Source organism: Delphinus delphis, chromosome 5 (assembly GCF_949987515.2).
Source record: "Delphinus delphis chromosome 5, mDelDel1.2, whole genome shotgun sequence".
NCBI classification, from domain to species: Eukaryota; Metazoa; Chordata; class Mammalia; order Artiodactyla; family Delphinidae; genus Delphinus; species Delphinus delphis.
In genome coordinates this window covers 2,386,591-2,410,000 of record NC_082687.1, presented here as the reverse complement: position 1 = coordinate 2,410,000, position 23,410 = coordinate 2,386,591, and the positions used below count along the sequence as shown (strand labels likewise).

Below are 23,410 nucleotides of genomic sequence, written 5' to 3'. Positions count from 1 at the left end.
AGGTGACATGTATGGAAAAAAAAGGAAGGCCTAACTGCAGCAGTATAATTGAGGGAATATTTACCTTAAACATTAATTGACTCAAAAGCAAAGAGAGACCTCAAAAGCATCATTGAATACTTTCTTCAGAGTAAAAAGAAAGCCAAGCAGAGCTTTTTCTATTCACAGTTTTCTCAAGTGACTTCCACTCCTCTTGGGGGAGGTGACTGTGAATAACCCCTTTTATTATCCTAATACAGGAAGTCTGAAATGGAAACTTGAACTTGAAAACTTCCTTTTAAGGTTCACGAGGCTTTGGGACTTTTTGTTTGTTTGTTTTTTACTCTAAGGAATTAAAAAATATAACCTTTATCATAGAAAAAGCCAGAATAAATCAAATAAGCCGACATAATATAAATCCAAATTTGCTTCAAATGCTGCCCTAGGGAGAAGAGTAGCTTTACATATATGCGAAAGCATTGATTTTGGTGAAAATTCACGGTCAAGAGTAAATGAAGTATGGAGTAGGCTTACATCGCTGGAGTTTAGAATACATGTAACAGGGAGAGGTGCTCAGACATTGGCTGCATTTTTTTATTGTCCCCAAGTGAATAGGGGCTGCAGGGCTGAGACAGCCCATGGGCCATGTCAGCCCTGTTGTCTGGGTTACGAAAAGACCCAGATGTCCTTCCCCAAAGGTATTTTCACCCCAAATTTATAAAAGTTTCTTACCCATTCATAATATGTCGATCCTTTAATAATGTACCTAAACCACTCTTAAACCTATTTCTATTTCTAAACAATGCCCCTGCTTGAGACTATAGATTTAAAACTTCATTACCTAGTCAATCAGGCTTCCTCTCTGTCATGAAAATACATCTATGAGGTTCACTGAAAGCTCCATGAGGACGCCAACTAGGGAAATGCTAACCTCGTGACCATAGTGAATGGCACAATATCTTGCACATATATGCTCATAATTAATGTACGCTAAGTGAAAATTCTGGAATTGCTTAGAAAGAATAAGACCATTTTTTATTTATCTGCCTCTTTGCCTACTGGAGAAGACATTTATATTGTTGTATTCTCCTCTATTCTGCCCTCATGTTCTCTACCAAATTGGAAGCTGATACAATATTTGTCTCTGAGTATATATCATGAAATATTATTAAACTTCAAGATCTTTTGGTAATGTGAATTCCCACAAAACACAAGTGATATTGGAACCCAGCAGAACCCTGTAGCTCATCGCCCCAACCCACTGCCAAGTACAAAGGCCCCTGCACGTCTCCTGCCTCTGGTCTTAGAAAAGTTGAAGTCTCCCAGGCCTCCCTGAGTCACAAAGAGTGGCCTCGAGCAGTTAACGATCAGGACAACAGAGTCACAGACTCAGTGTCTGATGCACCTTCCTGAGTTGTTTCACAGATACTGTAACTGCCACCAGTGGGAAAAAGCCAGACTGCAGCCATGACATAAGCTCCTCCAACTTGAGCAGTACTGAGTCTACGGCCAGCACAATTCCGAGAACTGGCCTCAAGAGAATGGGGTTAACACGACTGCTCATAATAATCTATGTCTTTGTGGGCATCAAAATAATTGTAGCTTGTTCTATAAAGGAGCAACTAAAATTGTCAGCAAAGAGATGCTACGGACCCATGTCGACATCCTCCACTCTGAGAATACAGCGCCCCACGTCAGCATGAAGAAGTGACAGAAGATGGACCTTCGCCCCTGATCCCATAGAAATGGAATGATGATTGACGGTGGGGAATTGAAAGCAGCTCTTTGCCCATTTCCCATTTCCCCATTTCTGTCCCCCTCTAACCTTAAAAACCTAATTATAGGAATGAGATCACTAAGCAATGTAACTTAACTCCTGACTTATGCTCTCCTGAATGTACACCACGCCTTGCCCAACGTGTTGATTCTTTTCCTAGTTTAAAAGGAGGAAGAATGAAGAATTCAGCAGGTAAAAATGAGTAGCTCTCCACCCCCAACAGCTGCCCTAAGCAATCCTGCAGGCAGGTCACACGGGCAAGATAACGTTGGAAGAACGTCAGCCAGCCTGCACGCCATGAAGGATGAAGCAGAACCCAACCTCCTGCCTCGATAATTCACTGCGATTCTTTCCCCATTTTCCCCTTGAAAACCTATCATGACTGAGCAGAATCTTCGGAGTTGGTTTCAGGACAAGAGTCCACCTTCTCACCGGGTTGCTGGCTTTTCTGATTAAAGCAGTTTTCTTACTACCAACACTTGCCTCTCTAACTATTGGCTTTTGAGTGGCGAGCAGCTGAACCTCAGTTTGGTAACAATATCAAAATGTTTTGGAACAAAATCATAGGCTGATAGATTTCAAAATGAAGTTACACAATTTTTGAAATAAAATCATCCATGAAATATGTCAATTATTCCAAGTGTGAAATATCAATTTTGGATCATTAAAATATTACATAAAATGTTTCATAAATATGGCTGCTCTTCAGAGAAAATCCAAAAACTAGCAACGAAGTAAAGGAAAAATACAAATTAAGCTCAAGATAACTTCTCTTTAAAGACTACAGTTTTGAGAGGACATTTAAGTGACGTGAGTCATGTCAAAGCAAATATTCACTAAGTGAAGGAAAATGTCCTATTTCATTCATAACTGCTTTCCCATTAGTTTCAATATATTTCTCAACGTATGAATAGAATATTCTTTCTAAAGAGTAAAGGCTTTTAACAAGCAATCTAGGAACAAAATGCACACAGCTATATAGTGTTTTGATTAAGCTACTCGACCCTGTCTTAGTGGTTTTTGTCTCACTTGGAAGATAAGCAAGTTCTGACATGTCAATCTAGACCTGCAAAGTACAAGCTTCTATTAAGTTAAATCAGTCACTGTTAATAATCAGGCTTCACACATATTATAACATGGCATTTAAACTGAGCAGGAGTTTATGATAGAATTGTGGATTAATAAAATCTACAAATTATCTAAGATCTGAACATACGCATTGCTGACTTCCATAAAACTAAAAGGAATTTTTTCATAGGTCGGAATTTTTGAAAGTTATACCTTTTTTTCACAATGGGTTAATCCATTTGTCTCCCAGGTGTTAGTTCACTGTTTACTTTCTTAACAAAGTTAGTGAAATGCGTTCATAACCATATGTGCTCAACAATATTTGTCTCAACAGATCTGGCCAAAGGTGTGCAAGTACAGTAATTCACCAACAATACAATTCTGTTATGTTGAAAACTATCATCCGTTAGGACAAGGCATTTATTGATTTGAACTTTCTAGCTGCCTTCAAAGAAAGAATAGGAAAAATCAGACTACATTTTGTAGTGAGAGACAGTTCAAGGGATTTGTGTTTCATTTCTATTGACAATATCAGAAAAGCTGTCAGTCTGAACTAAGTAACTAAATAGGTGATGCCTAGAAATCCTGTTCTCCAAAACCACAGCAATCAAAAAAGTAACCTCCAGGAAAGCAATCCAAAGGCAAAGTGAAATTCTCCCCTAGGCTCCCATCCAAGGGCCTGAATGATAATTTATCATGATTTTATTGCCAAGACAGTTTAAGTGACAATGTTTCATTTCACCCAATCTGCAAGCTGATGGTCTGATACACTGGAAAGCACACTACAGTCTTCAGCCTCTTGACCACTTGTTTCTTAGAATATATTTACAAATAGACTAAAATGAAAAAAAAAAAAAAAAAAAACAGGGATTTTTCCCCCCGGGTTAATAATAATCCCATGCACAAAAAGTAGAACTTCCTATTAATATTCTGTATTTCAGCAATTCAAATTACAGACATTATTCTACATCAAAAGCATCCAGAAAATGTGGGCAACTTTCTGAAAAATGCAAGTCACATACTGATCAAATGGATTCAATCAGCCTCTTTGTGCGGACTTCAAAAATGAGCGCCAGGCTACCCTCGTAAGCAGTGTCTAAATCTGAGCATGTTTCAGCACAGGAGAAGAGGGGGCACAAGCAAACCATTCTGACCTTTTAGGTAAACCACATACTTTTCTGTCATTTGTAACACTAGTCTGAGTTCTTGTCCTGAGAGAAGACATTGATGCGATGAAGAAGGAAAATGAAGGGCTGGGGCGCTGGCCTCCAGTCTCTGTTTCCAAGATGGCCCTAGGTAAAAGGTCTAAGTCTTTCTCAGTATTATTACGATCTCCTTTCCTACCTCTCTGCAAGTCTAAGTCTCCACCACAGCTAAGCCAAGAAACACTGTATTTTCTAAGTTTACATATTAAATCAAGGAAACTGCTCTTTCAGGAAGTATGATAAAATGAAGTGAACTTCTTCAGGATGGCATCTGCCATCACATTTGGATGACGAGATAAGTGACACTTTGTTAAGAGGAGATAAATCACAGCTTGGTCAAGACAACACTGATTACCTTGTGTTTCTTAAGGAGTCAAGGCTCTTTGAACATGGCTGTTCAATTCCCTTCCCATATTTTGATATGACATTAGTCATAGGGATATCAATTGGACTAGTATTTCACAGGAAATAATTTTAATATTTCCTTAGAGAGAAAATATACCCATTGTCTAGTACTGTTGGGGAAAAGTTCTATATAAAGTAAACACACCCGAGATAATTATATCTAAGAAAACAATGGCTTCTTTTCTTGTGAAAGAAGCCAACAGTCATTGTAATTTAATTTTATTTTTTCCTCATATACAGTAATAATTAGGCATTAATTTCTCTACCAGCTAAATAAGCCATTTCCCTGTTGGGAAAAAGCAACTTTTTAAAGGAAATGATTATTATCCTTATGAAACATATACATGTTTTCAAGAGTTAAGAAAATACTGGTGCTGCCTGGTAGACATTCCTTACTGCTTACTCTATTAACTCTTACACAGTTCACTTTCTAAAAAAAAAAAAACAAAGCAAACAAAAAAACAAAAACAAAAAAACCTTATTTACCCACTACTTTCTAATAAAATATCGAATACCTTCTCACAATGTCAGCAGAACATTTTCTGCTAGCATGGGAGTTCTAAATGATTTCCAAATACGAATGACGTCCAAAGGTTCTAAACAGAGATTCCTGAATGGCTGATATGACTTTAGCCCAGGGGTAAGTTTATAAAGTTGTTGGAGCCCCACTCCCCATTATAATACTTTTTAGATCTCACTTTCAATTTGAACATTAATAGAGACACTTCTCAAGAAAAACTCTCTTTTCTTTCTAGGAAAATTATAATGTCTGAGATAGTATAACAACTAATAAGAAGGTAATTCTATCTGTGGGTGAAACACCTTGACCTAGAGCCGCCTGAATGTGAAGATTAGAGTCATTCATAACTTGTGAATAAATAACCTATATTTTCTAAGCCATTTGGTTGACATTCTATAAAAATGTGTATTTAAGACAAAAGAGAATTGCCCTTCCTTTTACAATTTCATCATTTTTCCTGATTCTTTAGCATTCCTGTGGAACTCATAGCAGGGCCCATCGCTTCATTCTAGATGTCAGCAGAAATTCACACTGTTCCTGGAAACAACTACTTTTATCAGGCAAAAAAGAATTCCACAGTAGTGGGATTGCTGGATCATATGGTAATTCTATTTTTAGTTTTTTAAGGAACCTCCATACTGTTCTCCATAGTGGCTGTATCAATTTACATTCCCACCAACAGTGCAAGAGGGTCCCCTTTCTCCACACCCTCTCCAGCACTTATTGTTTGTAGATATTTTGATGATGGCCATTCTGACCGGTGTGAGGTGATATCTCCCTGAGAAAACCATAATTCAAAAAGATGCATGCACCCCAATGTTCATTGGAGCACTATTTACAATAGCCAAGACACAGAAGCAACCTAAAAGTCCATCGACAGAAGGATGGATAAAGAAGACGTAGTACATATATACAAATATTACTCAGTCATATAAAGAAAAGAAATAGGTAATTTGTAGAGATGTGGATGGACCTAGAGTCTATCATACAGAGTGAAGTAAGTCAGAAAGAGAAAAACAAATATTGTATATTAACACGTATATGTGGAATCTAGAAAAGTGGTACAGATGAACCTAGTTGCAGGGCAGGAATAGAGATGTAGATGTAGAGAACGGACATGTGGACACAGCGGGGGAAGGGGAGGGTGGGATGAATTGAGAGATTAGGATTGACATGTATACACTACCATGTGTAAAACAGATATAGCTAGTGGGAACCCGCTATATAGCACAGGAGGCTCAGCTCGGTGCTCTGTGATGACCTAGGTGGGTGGGATGGGAGGGGGTGGGAGGGCGGTCCAAGAGGGAGGGGGGCTATGTATACATATAGCTGAATCACTTCTTTGTACGGCAGAAACTAACACAGTTATAAAGCAAATTATAAAGTAAATCAATTGTATTCCAATAAAAATAATTAAAAGCCAAAAGAAAAAAAAGAAATTCCACATAGGTTTCATTCTGTTATTCTTTGCTGTTTACAAGTATGCCATCCCTACACAAATTTGTCTGTGCTTCTGAGTTATAGTCACTTATTTGAGATCAAAATTTTAAAAATCCACAAGCATACCCTGGAATTTTAATTTTCTGTAGTAAGTTTCCCCCCGAGTAGAGTGTATCTGTTGTTCATCTTCTATTCTATTTTTTTCGTTCCCACCATGTGGCTTGTAGGATCTTGGTTCCCCGACCAGGGATTAAACCTGGGCCCTCGGCAGTGAGAATGTTGAGTATTATGCTCTAAATGTCTGATAGAATTCACCTGTGAAGCCATCTGGTCCTGGACATTTGTTTGTTGGAAGATTTTTATTTTTTTTATTTATTTTTTTGCGGTACGCGGGCCTCTCACTGTTGTGGCCTCTCCCGTTGCGGAGCACAGGCTCCAGACGCGCAGGCTCAGCGGCCATGGCTCACGGGCCCAGCCGCTCCGCGGCATGTGGGATCCTCCTGGACCGGGGCACGAACCCGCGTCCCCTGCATCGGCAGGTGGACTCTCAACCACTGCGCCACCAGGGAAGCCCCATTCTTTGTTTTTTATTGATCCTCTGGATATTTTCAAATGACTTGTCTTGAGTTTTCTGATTCTTTCTTCTGCTTGATCAAGTCTGATGCTAAATCCCTTTAGTGAATTTTTAACTCTGTAGTCTCCTCCTCCAAAATTTGTTTGGTTCTTTTCTTTATATTTTTTACCTCTTCATTAATATTCTCAGTTTGTTCATGCATCATTTTCCTGAGCTCTTTGAGCATTTTTGTAACAGTTATTTTGAATTCTTTGTCAGGTAATCCATGTAGCTCCATTTTTTAGGTGGGTTTATGGAGATTAATTTTTTTTCCTTCGACACATTTTTCTGTGGTTGTTTTTCAGTGTTTTGTAAGTTTATGCTGGGATCTGTGCATTTTAAAAAACAGCCCCTCTCCCAGTCTTTATGGACCCACTTTGTATAGGGATAGACCTTCACCAATCAGCCAGGTTTCATATTCTACAGGCCTCTCAGACATTTTCTGTGGATGTGTTTTCTTTGGAGCTGTGTGTGTGAACTCCCAATTAGAAGGATTTGCCAGTATCTTTTTTCCAAAGCTCATAATCTCTTGCTCCTTCGGTGTCTGTCTGTAGTATTGCAGGTTCTCTACGGCTAGAATAAGCCTCCGAGCTCTTTTTTATTCTCAGTGGACCCCAGGCTTATAAAGTATGCTGGGCCCAAGTCAGGCAAGACAGAGGCAGTCCCCAAGGTACCCCACAAAAGGCCAGAACATTGCATGCACATGCCACTTTTGTCCTACCCCCCACAAGGGAGTGGCCACCCAGCTGTACTGGCTTCTTTCTGGTGGACCACAGGTCTCTGAAGCAGCAACAAACAATTAGCTCCCTCCCATTCTCAGCAGCCCCCAGACACCTAGCATATGCCAGGTCCCAACAGTGCTCTGAAGCAGGCAAGTCAGAAACCAGCCCCTCGAAAAGCCAAAGTAATGGAACTACACTCCAACTTGCTCCTTCCTTCCCAAAGGGAAGCTGGGAGTTGGGGGTTTTCCCCCAGTTTTCCCACACTGAGCTGGAAGGGAGGGTCTATGGTGAGTGCGTGCTGGGCCAAACCTTCACCTTTATTCTCAGCAGCCCCCAACCTGGTGCCATTTCAGGCAAGACAGAACCCAGTTCCTTTGAAAATTCAGAACCTGAAAATACAGTCAAGTCTTCTCTTTCTCTCCCTAGAGAGAAAAGCCAAGAGCTGGGTGTTTCCTCCCGATGGTGGTATGCCGCGCCAGGTAACTACAGCCAGCGAGGCATAGTGAATTTTCCCACAAGGTTTGACATGGCTGGTTTCACACTCACTTGGTTTGCAGGAGCCTCTTAACTGGTTTCTCACAAAGAGAATCAGTCAAGGTATTGCTGCTGAGTCAGGGTCTCTGGGGGGAAAGAGGGTCTGGGTTTGCCCACTACCTTCTGACATCACCCCCTTGGCCCTTTGTTTCCTCAGATGCAATCTTAAATATCACTTTTGGGGACCCTGACCATATCTGACATTGCTTGATTTCCCCAACTGCCTTTTTTTTTTCTAAAATCTCATTTCCCTGTGAACATAAGTAGCCACCTTCACTAGCACCTTGTTTTTGATCATCCCTCAATATGATATAGAGCAAAATTATATGATGGAAACATGAAGTGTGAATTATATCAAGTTTTCCTTCAAATATCGAAAGTCCAATTAAGGAATTCTCAAAATTTTATCAACAATATTTATATTTAGTTCAGATTTTGATTCCAGTATATTTAAATGATCACAAAATTCTATTTCTATTCTCTACAGTACTCTTTGACTGCATCTGTTACCATGGCAACTAGTGCAAAATAGCCAATAAAGACAGGCATGATGATTCTTTTACTTAAACACAAGAATAAAGTGAATTGAACACTAAGTCATCTAAAGTACTTGCAGAGGTTTATACCGATATTCATCTTCTCCTACACATCTAAACAGAAATTTTAGAAGAGTTTTGAGATGAGAGACTAATCTCAAATTTCATCTGTTGTTTGAAACTTTTTGGCTGGAATAATTATGCTCATGACCTGATGGTAATGTGAAAGGAGCACGGGAGCATTTTCTCTTTAATATGGACGATGACAGAAAGCCTCCTGTAATTTGATAAGAGTCAGATTATCCTTCCAGTGGATAATGTGAGTTCTCATCTCTCCTTTGAGTCACACGGTGATCTCTAAATGAAATGACCAGATGGACACAGATATTTGCTGAGAACGGCCATGGAAAGAGGACAAGGACCAAAATGACATAGTTATTCTCAGAGAAGCTACCACGTTCCACAATAATCATAACTCAGCAAGCAGACATACCCTTTTCTTTTTCCTTCCACAGCACTTTGATCCCACAAAGGACCATTCAGTATGGTCTCTCATACATTTATCTCTGAATTTGGAAACCACTTAATGAAATGCAAGGTCTTTAAACTGATTTTAAAGGAAATGGCCAAGTCTTATAAAATTTAGACGTTTCTTTCACTGTTAAACCAGCCATTTTCAGCTGAAATGATAGAACACAGACATACCCCAGGCAGCTTAAGCTTAGCTTAAAGAGTTAAGTAGCCTTAAGTCTTTAAGAATTCAATACTGGGGGGACCTTCAAGATGGCAGAAGAGTAAAGACATTGAGATAACCTCCCTCCTCACAAATACATCGAAAATAAACCTACAAGTGGAACAACTCCTACAGAACACCTACTGAACGCTGGCAGAAGACCTCAGACTTCCCAAAAGGCAAGAAACTCCCCACGTACCTGCGTAGGGCAAAAGAAAAAGGAAACACAGAGACAAAAGGATAGGGACGGGACCTGCATCTCTGGGAGGGAGCTGTGTGGACAAAGAAGAGAAAGGGAAATCTCTCCCAGCAGCCTCAGGAGCAGCGGATTAAATCTCCACAATCAACGTGATGTACCTGCATCTGTGGAATACCTGAATAGGCAACGAATCATCCCAAATTGAGGAGGTGGACTTTGGGAGCAACTGTAGACTTGGGGTTTGCTTTCTGTGTTGAATTTTTTTCTGGTTTTATGTTTATCTTAGATTAGTCTTTAGTACTTATTATCATTGGGGATTTCTTTATTGGTTTGGTTGCTCTATATCTTTTTTTTTTTCCCTTCCTTTTTCCCTTTTTGTATGTGTATGCTTCTTTCTAGGATTTTGTCTGTTTAGGTTTGCTTTTACCATTTGTCTTAGGGTTCTGCCTTTGTTTTTTTTTTCTTTCTTCCTTTTATTATGAGCCATGTGGCTGGCAGGGTCTTAGTGCTCCAGCCAGGTGTTGGGCCTGAGCATCTGAGGTGGGAGGGCCGAGTCCAGGACACTGGACCACTAGAAACCTCCCAGCCCCACATAATATCAATCAGCGAGAACTCTCCCAGAGATCTTTGCCTCAACACTATGACGCAGCTCCACCCAAAGGCCAGCAAGTTCCAGGGCTTGAGGCCGCATGCCAAACACCAAGCAAGATAGGAACACAACCCCACCCATTAGCAGAGAGGTTGCCTAACATCATACTAAGTTCACACACACACCAAAACACACCACTGGCTGGAGCCCTGCCCACAAGAAGGACAAGATACAGCCCCACCCACCAGAGCACAGGCACCAGTCCCTCCACCAGGAATTTTACACAAACCACTGAACCAATCCCACCCACTGTGGGAAGACACCAAAAACAACGGGAACTACGAACGTGCAGCCTGCAAAAAGGAGACCCCAAACACAGTAAGTTAAGCAAAATGAGAAGACAGAGAAACACACAGCACGTGAAGGAGCAAGATAAAAACCCACCAGACCTAACAAATGAAGAGGAAACAGGCAGTCTACCTGAAAAAGAATTCAGAATCATGATAGTAAAGATGATCCAAAATCTTGGAAATTGAATGGAGAAAATACAAGAAACGTTTAACAAGGACCTAGAAGAACTACAGAGCAAACAAACAATGATGAACAACACATTTACATGTCATTTACAGATGACATGATACTATACATAGAGAATCCTAAAGATGCTACCAGAAAACTACTAGAGCTAATCAATGAATTTGGTAAAGTTGCAGAATACAAAATTAATGCACAGAAATCTCATGCATTCTGATACACTAATGATGAAAAATCTGAAAGAGAAATTAAGGAAACACTCCCATTTACCACTGCAACAAAAAGAATGAAATACCAAGGAATAAGCCTACCTAAGAAGACAAAAGACCCATATGCAGAAAACTATGAAACTGATGAAAGAAATTAAAGATGATACAAACAGATAAAGAGATATACCATGTTCTTGGATTGGAAGAATCAACATTGTGAAAATGACTATACTACCCAAAGCAATCTACAGATTCAATGCAATCCCTATCAAACTACCAATGGCATTCTTCACAGAATTAGAACAAAACATTTTACAATTTCTATGGAAACACAAAAGACCCTGAATAGCCAAAGCAATCTTGAGAAAGAAAAATGGAGTTGGAGGAATCAGGCTCCATGACTTCAAACTACACCACAAAGCTACAGTAATCAAGACAGTATGGTACTGGCACAAAAACAGAAATATAGATCAGTGGTACAGGAGAGAATGCCCAGAGATAAACCCACAAACATACGGTCACCTTAGTTTTGAAAAAGGAGGCAAGAATATACAATGGAGAAAAGACAGCCTCTTCAATAAGTGGTGCTGGGAAAACTGGACAGCTACATGTAAAAGAATGAAATTAGAATACTCCCTAACACCATACACAAAAATAAACTCCAAATGGATTAAAGAATTAAATGTAAGACCAGACACTATAAAACTCTTAGAGGAAAACATAGGAAGAACACTCTTTGACATAAACCACAGCAAGATCTTTTTTGACCCACCTCCTAGAGTAATGGAAATAAAAACAAAAGTAAACAAATGGGGCTTAATTAAACTTAAAAGTTTTTGCAGAGCAAAGGAAACCATAAACAAGACAAAAAGACAACACTCACCTCCGTGGTTAAATTTATTCCCAGGTATTTTATTATTACTGGTACAATTGTAAATTTTTTTCTTAATTTCTCTGATAGTTTGTTATTAGTGAAGAGAAAAATAACAGATTTCTGCATATTAATTGCATATACTTCAAAAAAAATAAAAACAAAAATTAACAAATGGGACCTAATGAAACTTAAAAGCTTTTTTGCACAGCAAAGGAAACCATAAACAAGACGAAAAGACAACAGTCACAATGGAAGAAAATATTTGCCAGTGAAACAACAGACAAAGGGCTAATCTCCAAAATATACAAACAGCTCATGGAGCTCAATATCAAAAAAACAAACAATCCAGTTAAAAAGTGGGGGGAAGACCTAAATAGACATTTCACCAAGGAAGTCATACAGATGGGCAAGAGGCACATGAAAAGACGCTCAACATCACTAATTATTAGAGAAATGTAAATCAAAACCACAATGACCAAAAAAAAAAAAAAAAAACCACAATGACGTATCATCTCACACCAGTCAGAGTGGCCATCATCAAAAAATCTACAAACACAATAAATGCTGGAGAGGGTGTGGAGAAAAGGGAACCCTCTTGCACTGTTGTTGTGAATGTAAATTGATACAGTCACTATGGAGAACAGTAAGGAGGTTCCTTAAAAAACTAAAAACAGAACTACCATATGACCCAGCAATCCCACTACTGGGCTCATACCCTGAGAAAACCATAAATCAAAAAGAGTCACGTACCACAATGTTCACTGCAGCACTATTTACAATAGCCAGGACATGGAAGCAACCTAAGTGTCCATCGACAGATGAATGGATAAAGATGTGGCACATATATACAATGGAATATTACTCAGCCATAAAAAGAAATGAAATTGAGTTATTTGTAGAGAGGTGGATGGACCTAGAGTCTGTCATACAGAGTGAAGTAAGTCAGAAAGAGAAAAAACAAATACTGTATGCTGACACATATATATGGAATCTAAAAAGAAAATGTTTCTCACGGACCTAGGGGCAGGACAGGAATAAAGACACAGACGTAGAGAATGGACCTGGGGACACGGGGAGGGGGAAGGGCAAGCTGGGATGAAGTGAGAGAGTGGCATGGACATATATATACACTACTAAATGTAAAACAGATAGCTAGTGGGAAGCAGCCGCATAGCACAGGGAGATCAGTTCGGTGCTCTGTGACCACCTAGAGGGGTGAGATAGGGAGGGTGGGAGGGAGATGCAAGAGGGAGGGGATATGGGGATGTATGTATATGTATAGCTGATTCACTTTGTTATACAGCAGAAACTGACACACCATTGTAAAGCAAGTAAACTCCAATAAAGTTGTTAAAAAAGAAATAAATGAACTTTGGTTACTGTCTCACACCATATCAAATATCAGTGCTAGACGGATTGTATGCCTCATGTGAATGGTAAAACAAGCTTTTAGTAGAAGAACATCTTCATAATATTGGGGCAAAGATTTATTAAACAGGACACAAAAATCCTTAACCATAAAAGAAAAGATTGGTATATTGGACTTCATAAAAATTAATGCTTTCTGGTCTTCAAAGGTCACCATTTGGAAAGTGGAAAAGCAAACCAAAGAGAAGGTGTGTATAATAATACATCAGACCAAAAACTCATTTCATTAAAATTTAAAGAAGCCCAGCAAATCAATAGGAAAAAGACAGACAACCCAATAAATATTAACAAGTGACTTGAACAGGCACTTAACAAGTGAAAATTTCCAAATGGTTAATAAAGGTATAAAAAGGTATTCCATATATCATTACTTCTCAGATAGATGCATATTAAAACCACAGTAAAATACACACTCACCATAATGGATGAAATACACACTTGCCAGAATGGCTAAAACTAATAAAGCTCATGGTACCTAGTACTTCTGAGGAGGTAGAGCAACTGGAACTCTCATACATTGTTGCTGGGAGTTTAAATTGTTACAAGCACTATTGAAAACTATTTGGCAATATCTTCCACAGCTAAATATGCATCCATCCTATAATTTAGTAGTTTTATTCTTATGTATAAACCCAAGAGAAATGAGTGCATGTGTGCACTGAAAGATGTGTACAGGAATGTTCATGGCAGCTTTAGACATAAAAGCCAAAAATTATACACAGCCCAAATGTCCACCAATGGTAGAATGGATCAATTTTAATATACTTATATGATGCAATACTACAGAGTAATAAAAAAAGAGCAAACTCTTGTTATTGTTACATGCAACAACATAAGTGAATTTCACAGACATTACGATGATCAAATAAAACCAGACACGAAGACTAAGGAGTGTATAATTCCATTTACAGGAAGGTCAAGAACAGACAAAAGTAGAATACTTTTGTGACAGAAGTCAGAAGAGTGGCTACGTTTGAGTAGGGACTGGGAGCCTCATCTTGATCTAAGTGATGGTTATATGGGTGCACATATATGTAAAAATTCATTGAGCTGTCACTTAAGATCTGTGCACTTTATACGTCATACTGCATTAAAAATATGATCACTAAAAAAAAAAAAATCAATACTGTCCTCAGATGCTGTGTGGAATGGTGAGAACATTTAAAATGCCAGAGAAAGAAAACTGCCAAGCAGGGAGCAAATGATTTGAACTTGTCCTGGATTATCTAGAGAAGTCTTGGACATGCAGAATTGTCAGCTGTGCAGACTTTCATGACTAATCAAGCTCCCCAAAAAACTAAGGAAGAAAAATCTGTAATAATATGACTAACCACACCAGAGTGACTTAGAACATATCCACGTAGTGCTGTTTGTTCCTAATTTATTCACATCCAGCATTGATTTAGTACTGAGTGCTTTAGAAACTATTTAAAGAGTTAAGCATGACTGAAAGATCTGTAAAGGGTCTATTTTGATATTAGTAACATACATATAGTCAACTATACCCACTTCATCTCCATAATATTTGAAAGATATATGTATGTATATGTATTCATGTATATAAAGTTAAGAAATATGTGTATGTATTTGTACATTTATATATACAAAGCTAGGTATATATACATATTTCTACCCACACAGAAATAGGTGATATATAGGAAACTATGGCAGAAAGATCTTTAGCTATACCAGAAATAAATAAGTATGGAGAACCACCACAAATTAGTGAAATCTGTTCTATAAAATACCAGTAAGGAAATCATGCTTGCATTATTGCTAAACACAAGCAATAAGTGGGACAAAATGTAACTATAATGAAATAGCACTTAATCCAGCTCTATACAGAAGCTGCTATAATGGCTAAAACATTTTTATTTACAAATATATTGCAATCAATATTTTATATAGTAACGTAAATAAGTGTATCTCATGCTAGAGAAGGAATTGAAAAAAAAAGGTTGCTGTCTTTAAAAGGATAAATTGTTGTAATTCTCTTGTATTTGTGGTTATTATATGGTAAAGGAAAATTTCAAACCAGTCTTTTCAGTCAGGTAAGGCACACCTGCATTAATACTATGTTTTATCTATCATTTATACTCTCTGGAAACTCTGTGAAAAGTCTACAATGCTGGATAACAACAATATGGATTCTTATCTGACTAAATCAATCTTCTGAGAACGGCATAATTAACTTCACTTAATGAGAAGGGGAATACCTTTATTTTGACCATATTTTAGGATCTCTTCCTTCCAACGCCAGCATAATTAAAGGAGACCACTTACTCAGAGACACACAGAGTAAGATACACAGATTGCAGTGGGGGGATTTAGGATAGGCATGAAGTACTTCCTTTTCGCAAGTTAATACTTCTGTTTCATGGATTGACAGGCCAATGGTAGGTTTATTTATAAAGCCATTTTCTATTCCCCACATCTAAGTTTCTGTAGGAAAATAATGCACATAGTTCTTACAAAATCATCTTCTGCTCATCTAATTCAAGATCTGTCCTCTTTTATTGAGAGAAGAAATTATCAAAATGTGAAAGTCTAAAATTAGTGGTGTATAATTGATAGCCTAATTCTTTCTTAATTATAGGTGTGTTACAGTGGCGCTATAATTAGGCAAGAGCAGCAGCTCCAAAGTGAGTCAGACTTTACCTTTCACTCTATATGAGGATGTACACGGGTTCTGAGAGCAGAAAACTCTGGAAAAGGAAGATGCAGGGTCTATTTCTTCACACCTCTTGTTGGTTACAAGATTGTCCCCTATTTCCTCTCTCTAGCACAACAAAGTAAATATTCCATTCATATTTGTTTTACCGAGTATCACTTAAAGAACATACAGATTTTTAAATTAGAAAATTTACAGCTGAAATTGGAATTCTAAAACTAATGCACACACGCTGACTTCCCTAAAAAAATATTAATATAGGGCTTCCCTGGTGGCGCAGTGGTTGAGAGTCCGCCTGCCGATGCAGGGGACGCGGGTTCGTGCCCCGGTCCGGGAGGATCCCACATGCCACGGAGCGGCTGGCCCCGTGAGCCATGGCCGCTGACCCTGCGCGTCCGGGGCCTGTGCTCCGCAACAGGAGAGGCCACAACAGTGAGAGGCCCGCGTATCGCTAAAAAAAAAAAAAAAAATTAATATAACCCATAATTATTAAATTATGTACCTGAAATCTGATTTAAAAAATCTTTAGATTTAAATTGAGTAATTATCATCCTAACGATGACAAAACAGATTCCTATAAATGAGATGAAATATTCTTCTTATAATTTGATATAAGATGCTTTCATCCCTTCAAAGATGTATCTTTAGTTAATTATCATTAATGTATCATTAGTTAATACTGGGACAAAAGACTAGGCTCTCAGAACTCCGAATTCTGTTTTAAAACTGGCCCTTTAATCTCTAAATGGTCTTAAACCAGTTATTTTTCCATCTTTTAGTTAGTTATACATCTTTAAAATTCAGACAGTGACCACCTTCTCCAATCAGTTTCTCCAAAGGCTAAATCCAAAGCTCCTGCTGTGATAAAATCAGAAAGTTGACTTTCTGATAGACACTGTGATAGTAGAAAGTTTATAATAATATAAATGATAAAACCCCTCTTCATAAACAGCATAAGAAACAAAAAACTATCAGTAACGCCAAATGAAGCCACATTAGGAAACATAAGATAACTGTTAGAACGTTAAGTATTAGCAACTGGTAAAAGTTGTGTCTTCCACGTGTAATGAGCTGTCTCGGGCATTAGAGTAAGTATTAAATATAAGAGACGGCCAGAGAACAAAAAGCACAGTACCTGTCCTCAGTCTGGGGCCAGCCCACTCCCTCTGCATCCCCACTCCTGGAGGATCAGGCACCACGATGGTCAATCTCCCATCACTCACCCTGTCCTGCACCCACCTTCCAGGAGCCCCAAACGCCCCTGAGGTTAGAGGACAGTTGAGACAGAGGACGACCCAAGTGTGTGGTGAATGTTAATTTTAGGAACAGAAGCAAGGAGCATTTCCTTTGCGCCTCTTTCCACCGTAAGCTTAGAAATTCAACCAGACTACTGCTAATAGACAGATTGTAGAATATAACCTAGGTTTTAAGGGGAAAAATGAAAATCAATGATATTTGGCCTTTATAATGTCTATGAATTAGCTTCATATCATCCAATACGTTTAGAATAACACTCTATAAGAGAAATTCTTTTTTTTACAAAAAGGAATTTGTTACTCAATTTCCATATACTAAAGCAATAAACTCTGTGGGGAAAGGTATGAGATGCGATGGCTACTGCTGCAAGCCAGAGTATCTCTGGAAACACCTCAGAGAGTCAGAAGCACAATTAAGATTGCCCTCACTATTGTCATCGTGGTACCCAATTATCCAACATTAATACAGTTAGAAAAACTATTCAAAAGTACTCAATTTAGCAGCACCTTTTTATTTAATCCAACTTTTAAAGAAACATACCTTTTGTACATACTTTCCCAAATCACAGCCATGCCATGTTTTAACGGTGGGATTAACAGGCATGCTCCTATTCACTTTGGCGATGTGTGCTCTTCCATTAGCCTCCCTTCACTGGTACAAACAGAATGAACAGTGTGGCTTTTAAGTACTTTTGAGCCCACACCTTCCTTCTCTAGATAAGGAGTAGCTGACTGCTCTGCTATAGCACTGAGACCTAGCCAAGGTCATGCACCAACAATTCCTTTTGAAGGTATATTGAGAGGAACTGTGAGGCCCCGTCTGGATTTCCACCATGATAATCCTCTAACGTGACATACGCCGACACGGAGGTGACCGAAACACAGCAGGAGAGCAGCAAAGTAAATCCGGAGGAAGGAAGGAAAAACAGTGTACGGAAAGCATTCTTTAGGAGTAAAAGTCCTCAGCACACTTGTTACCTGCTAGAATTTGGTCAAGTCCTCACATGTATCCGAGCTTAAATTTAATAACGCACAACATGCAAACAAAAGTGATCGCCCCAACTATCAGACAGAAATACTGTGAGAGTCAGAGATGACGCATAAGAAACTGCTTTGGGAAACTATACTCATAAAGGTTATCAGGTTGCCTAAATACTCACATCACTTCTCTATTATTCTAGGGAAGGAAAGCACCACAATCCTACATAGGCGAGTGGCACCCCACAGATATGTCAGCGTGTGTGCACGCGTGCATGTGTGTGTGTGCGCTGCACGTGGGGACCATGGTCTCCATGGGGTTACTGAGCAGAAACACAAGAGTAGCAGATCCTTTGCCCACAGTCACACAGCCTTCTCACCCCGTCTCCTGGGGAATTTGCATATTCTAATCATGAAATCTTGGCATCCCGCTGATTAAGGCGCGTGTTTCTATGATCGAGTTCAGGTACACTGAAAAGCTCTGAGATCCTGAAAGTGCAGTTGCTGAGAACAGTTGGTCCTCTTGTTGTCCAAACAAGCTAACGAGAGTAACTCTCAACAGACAGTGTCTGGAAACAATTAAGGTTATTTTCGTCAATATAAGGAGCACTAAGTAAACCATATGATCTGACAAGCCTCTGCCTCATTCACAGGGCTCATTTACTTCAAGAGCGCGGAACACCAATAAAATATACCAGTAAAATAGAAGCAAGACCTATCGGGACACAATTTAAAAATGTTTCAAACTACACTTCTAATTGAGAATCATGCGATATTCTAATCTATTTTAATAGGTCCACTGTTATGATCAGGCTAGAGCACTGTGTTATATTAAGAGTATTGCAACTATTTTCAGAAGTAGCAGTAAATTGTCATTAGTAACAAATCTGCATTACAACATTCATACGCAGCATCAAAGTCAAAGTACCCGCTGACAGATGGACCACGCTCTCAGCTTATGTCGCGGTACCTAGTGGAAGAGTCAAGGTCCTGCCCACCCCACGTACAGCCAAGTTATTTTCTGTTGTCAGCCGTCCGACAACACCACTTTTTCTCCCGTGATATCTGGAGCACAACTGATGTTATTTGGAAAAGAGACCAGTGGCAATGCAGAAGGAGACAGTCTTCAAATTACAGTCTACTACTTCAGCTGGAAGTTGAAAGTCCTAAATCCTAATGCAGAAGTAAACTGGCCTGGATCTCACTCAAAGTTAGGCACACCCAAAGATGGACTATCAGAGATCATCATATGCTCCGTGTTTGGCTTAATGTCAATACCAAAGTTTATCTGCTATATTTAAGCGTTTTAATAGAATGAGTTCTTATAGAGAGATAATAGTATAATGAAAGAAAGTTATACCAACATCAGCCTCTGGACTGGTGCCCATAAACAGAGACCATAATGAGGCCACAGATCTTTTAAAACTCAAATACATTTAATAGACATGTTGATTCCCATTTTAAAAGTCGAGAAGTTGAAGGCCTTTGTTAGCCTTTTCTTGGAGGGTTTAACAGAAAGTTTGGAATTTCCACATATGAACACAATCTGTTTCCTGACTTAGAATTAACATAACGGATTGGAAAGTGAGTTTTCAACTGTAAATTATGTAAGATAGATGGAAGTCATGCTTTAACATAAAACGAAGTACAACATCCTTTTCTTTTAAAAATAATCACCTAAATTTAACTATACTTTGCTTCAATTTTGTTCCGAAAAGACAATCAATTTTTTTTAAAAACTAGATTTCTTTGCAACAAAGTGTTTTTCTCCAAAGGAGTCAGGAATCAAACAAAAGGATAGAGAGAGTGCTAAGTATAGCGGTAGGGGAGGGAGCGGGGTAGAGTCAAGGTTAAAAACAGACATAGAAAACAAACTTATGGTTACCAAAGGGGAAAGGGCAGGTGGGATAAATTAGGAGGTTGGGATTAACATACACTCTACTCTCTACTATATATAAGATAGACAACCAACAAAGACCTACTGTATAGCACAGGGAACTCTACTCAATATTCTGTAATAAGCTAAATGGGAAAAGAATTTGCAAAAGAATAAATTATATGTATATGTATAACTGAATCACTTTGCTGTACACCTGAAAGTAACACAACACTGTACATCAGCTATAGTCCAATATAAAATAAAAATTAAAAAAAAACAGAAATAGAATTAGAGACAGGGAAGGAAGTTACTTGCACACAGCACTTTTGTGTAGACCACGGGAGGAGGGGCAAGGGGGCACAAAGTTTAATTACAAGAACAAAATCGGAAGTTAGGAAGCAGAATCTCTTACCCTGAAAAATTCCTTAGTGGAGCCAGAGTCTAAGGTTCCATAAGCAATTTCTGTCTGCTTAGAGAGATCCTCCGCACTTTCAATGGGAGATACCATCCTCTCCACGGTCAGGAAGGCAGCTAAGTTAGCCGTGTAGGAGGAGATTATGATCAGGGTAAAGAACCACCAAACTCCTCCAACAATGCGCCCGGACAGGGATCTGATAACAAGTACGAAATGGATTTGTAAAGCGAAATGAATGACCTCGTAAGAAAACAAGTTAGCAGTATTATGCAAATATCGATTTATAGGGAAATATTTCGCTTTATACTTTTCAATATACCTGCGAGTTGATGACACTTGAAATGATTAACCTTCTGGGCAAGGAGTACAGATTTGCTAGATTTGATGAGACAGCCAGAGGCAGAACTTCAGATTCCTGAGATTCTTTCATAGTTATCATGGCCAAAGAGCTTATGGTATGAAATATCGTAACAATCGATTTCAAGAAATGTGCAAATAATCTATCCAATGCTCATACTACTTCATCCACTCATGACATAAGCAATCGAACAATAGAATCTAAGATCAACAGCAAAACTCAGAACAATGTTGACAAGCAAAAGCAAATATCACAAATAAAAGAGTATGTACCACAGATGTGGCTTCAAACCCTGAAGAAACCCTCCTTTTAATCCAGCCAATGAAGTTCCAAACCCTCAAAAAAGGTCCAAAATCTCATTAGGTATTTTTTTGTGTGCAGAAACATAGGTTTTAGATACAGTACAAGATTAAAATGGAAAATAGTGATACTACAAACAAAGTATGACACAAAATATTATTCTTAATGAATAAAACTCTGATGCTTCAGGGCATGGACAGCTATGACCCTGTTCCTTTGTGCCTCCTGCTTAAAAAAAAAAAAGAAAACTCAAGGAGAACAAATTAGACATGTAAAAGTTTGCCAAGATATAAATTCCTAGTTGAAATATAATAACAATATTTCTGTGACCATAAATTCTTAAAATACTTTTCAAAAGCTTAATTGATTCCCAGTAATTTACTGGTAGATAAACCCTAGGTAGATAAATGTAGACATGTAGATACAGAAAGAGATACATAGGGTATTATTTGGTAAGATTTGGTGGGGTTCTACATATAATGGTATTTGAGTAGTATTAACACACCAGTATAATTTTTTCTTTTTTGTTAGTAACTCTGTTATGCCTAAAAATTAAACCTTCTACAGTGAAGAGGTAACACTTCTAAAAATTTAAATCATGAAAATGTGCCAATTTATGACCTAAACTAAACCTCCTGACAATTAATAACAAGAAATATTTTTGATGAAACATAGACACTACATCAAATTATTAGATCGTATTTGTAGAATAAACTACTCAAGCAGTCAAGAAAAGGGGTGAAGCTAAAAGTAAAGATTTTTTAGATAAAAACATCTGCAGCTAAAATAAAAGAGAAAAAGAGAGAGAGCACACAAGCAATGAAAAAATAATAATAATATAATTAAGAGCCTTTACCAGTCTCTAAGAGTTGCAAAGAATGAAACAAATATGATAGAATGGAAAAAAGTTAAACAAGTCTCACTTATATTCTGAAAAGGATATTAAATACATTTTGATTTTGGAAAAACCCTATGTAGACACAGCCACTCTCAAAATGTTCACTATTTATTCCATCACAATGGAAGGTATAATTGTATGACATGTAACCTGTACTGAAGAGGGTAGATTCAGTAACTGCCTACTCACAGCCCTTAAAACAAAACGATTGCATGGTAATTGCTTTTGATACTATACATTTCAGGTTTATTTGTAATATATTTGAGAATCATTTTTATAAGTCATTCTGTTCTAGCTGTAAATTTAATTAAATATGCCAGTTTATTTACAGTGTGTGAGATAACCCCCAAAATTTATTTGACTTGTGCATTATTCAAAACAGAAAATTCTTGAGCAATTTATTATTTACTTGTAAGTGTTTTCAAAGGATCAATTATGATTCTGGAGTTCCTGAGAAATTTTATGCAGAGGAGCAAATTCAGTATTATGTTTCATGGTGACAGACAAAAATGTTTTTCTAATTAAAAATAAAACGTTCCTCTCTCAGTATCTGCACTAACGGAGCAAATAAATGCACATATTCTGCCATTTCTTTTAAATTTCTATCAAATAATTATTTTAAGAATGAAAATTTTTAATCATTTTAATCCTTTCAGGATATTGGGGGGGAAAAAAAGAAGAAGAAAACTGGAGAATAAGAGTCAACTTTACAACGTTTTGCTCTCATAATTCTTTGGTCCTAGTCTCCACAAAACTACAGTTAACGTATTCTAAACTTAATTTCAGGCAATGACCAATTCAGTTCAATAAACCATTCTATATTAAAATTTAAATGTGTTCTACTCATATAAATAATAGAGTTCCATACCATATTTTACTTGGAAAAAGTTGATAAATATCGTTTAAAATATACAAAGAGCATCTCTAAAGTGATCTGTGGATTTCATACATTATTATTAAGATTTGTTAGGTACTAAGCTGCTCTATTCTTTCCTACTCTAGAGTTACCATCATTGCATTCTAAAAAATGATAGTGTGGTTCATTTAAAAAACTCCTTGAATTTCCCAATATTAGGTAGTAAGTTCAATTGGTAAATGCACGTATACCATAAAGTGAAAGATACATGTGCTTGAAAATTTTAATGAAGTGAATTTTGCTTATATATATATGTATATATCTATTGATATATATTCTGTGGCCAAAAAAATGCTAACAAGGAAAAATATGCTATCTAAAATTGATACATCTTACCAGGAAATAAAAATGATTACATGTGGAAGTTTAGTGAG

General features: G+C 37.9%; 1 protein-coding gene across 4 annotated transcripts in view; it reads right to left on the bottom strand.

Annotated features, from left to right (window-relative positions):
- The window catches only part of GRIA2 (glutamate ionotropic receptor AMPA type subunit 2), a 151,053-nt gene that overhangs the window by 7,417 nt on the left and 120,226 nt on the right, over window positions 1-23,410 (bottom strand). For all 4 annotated transcript variants that reach the window (XM_060011926.1, XM_060011924.2, XM_060011923.2 and 1 more), the window contains exon 12: window positions 20,562-20,760. In XM_060011926.1, the coding sequence (XP_059867909.1) occupies window positions 20,562-20,760 (199 nt within the window). The remainder of the gene's footprint in view (window positions 1-20,561; window positions 20,761-23,410) is intronic.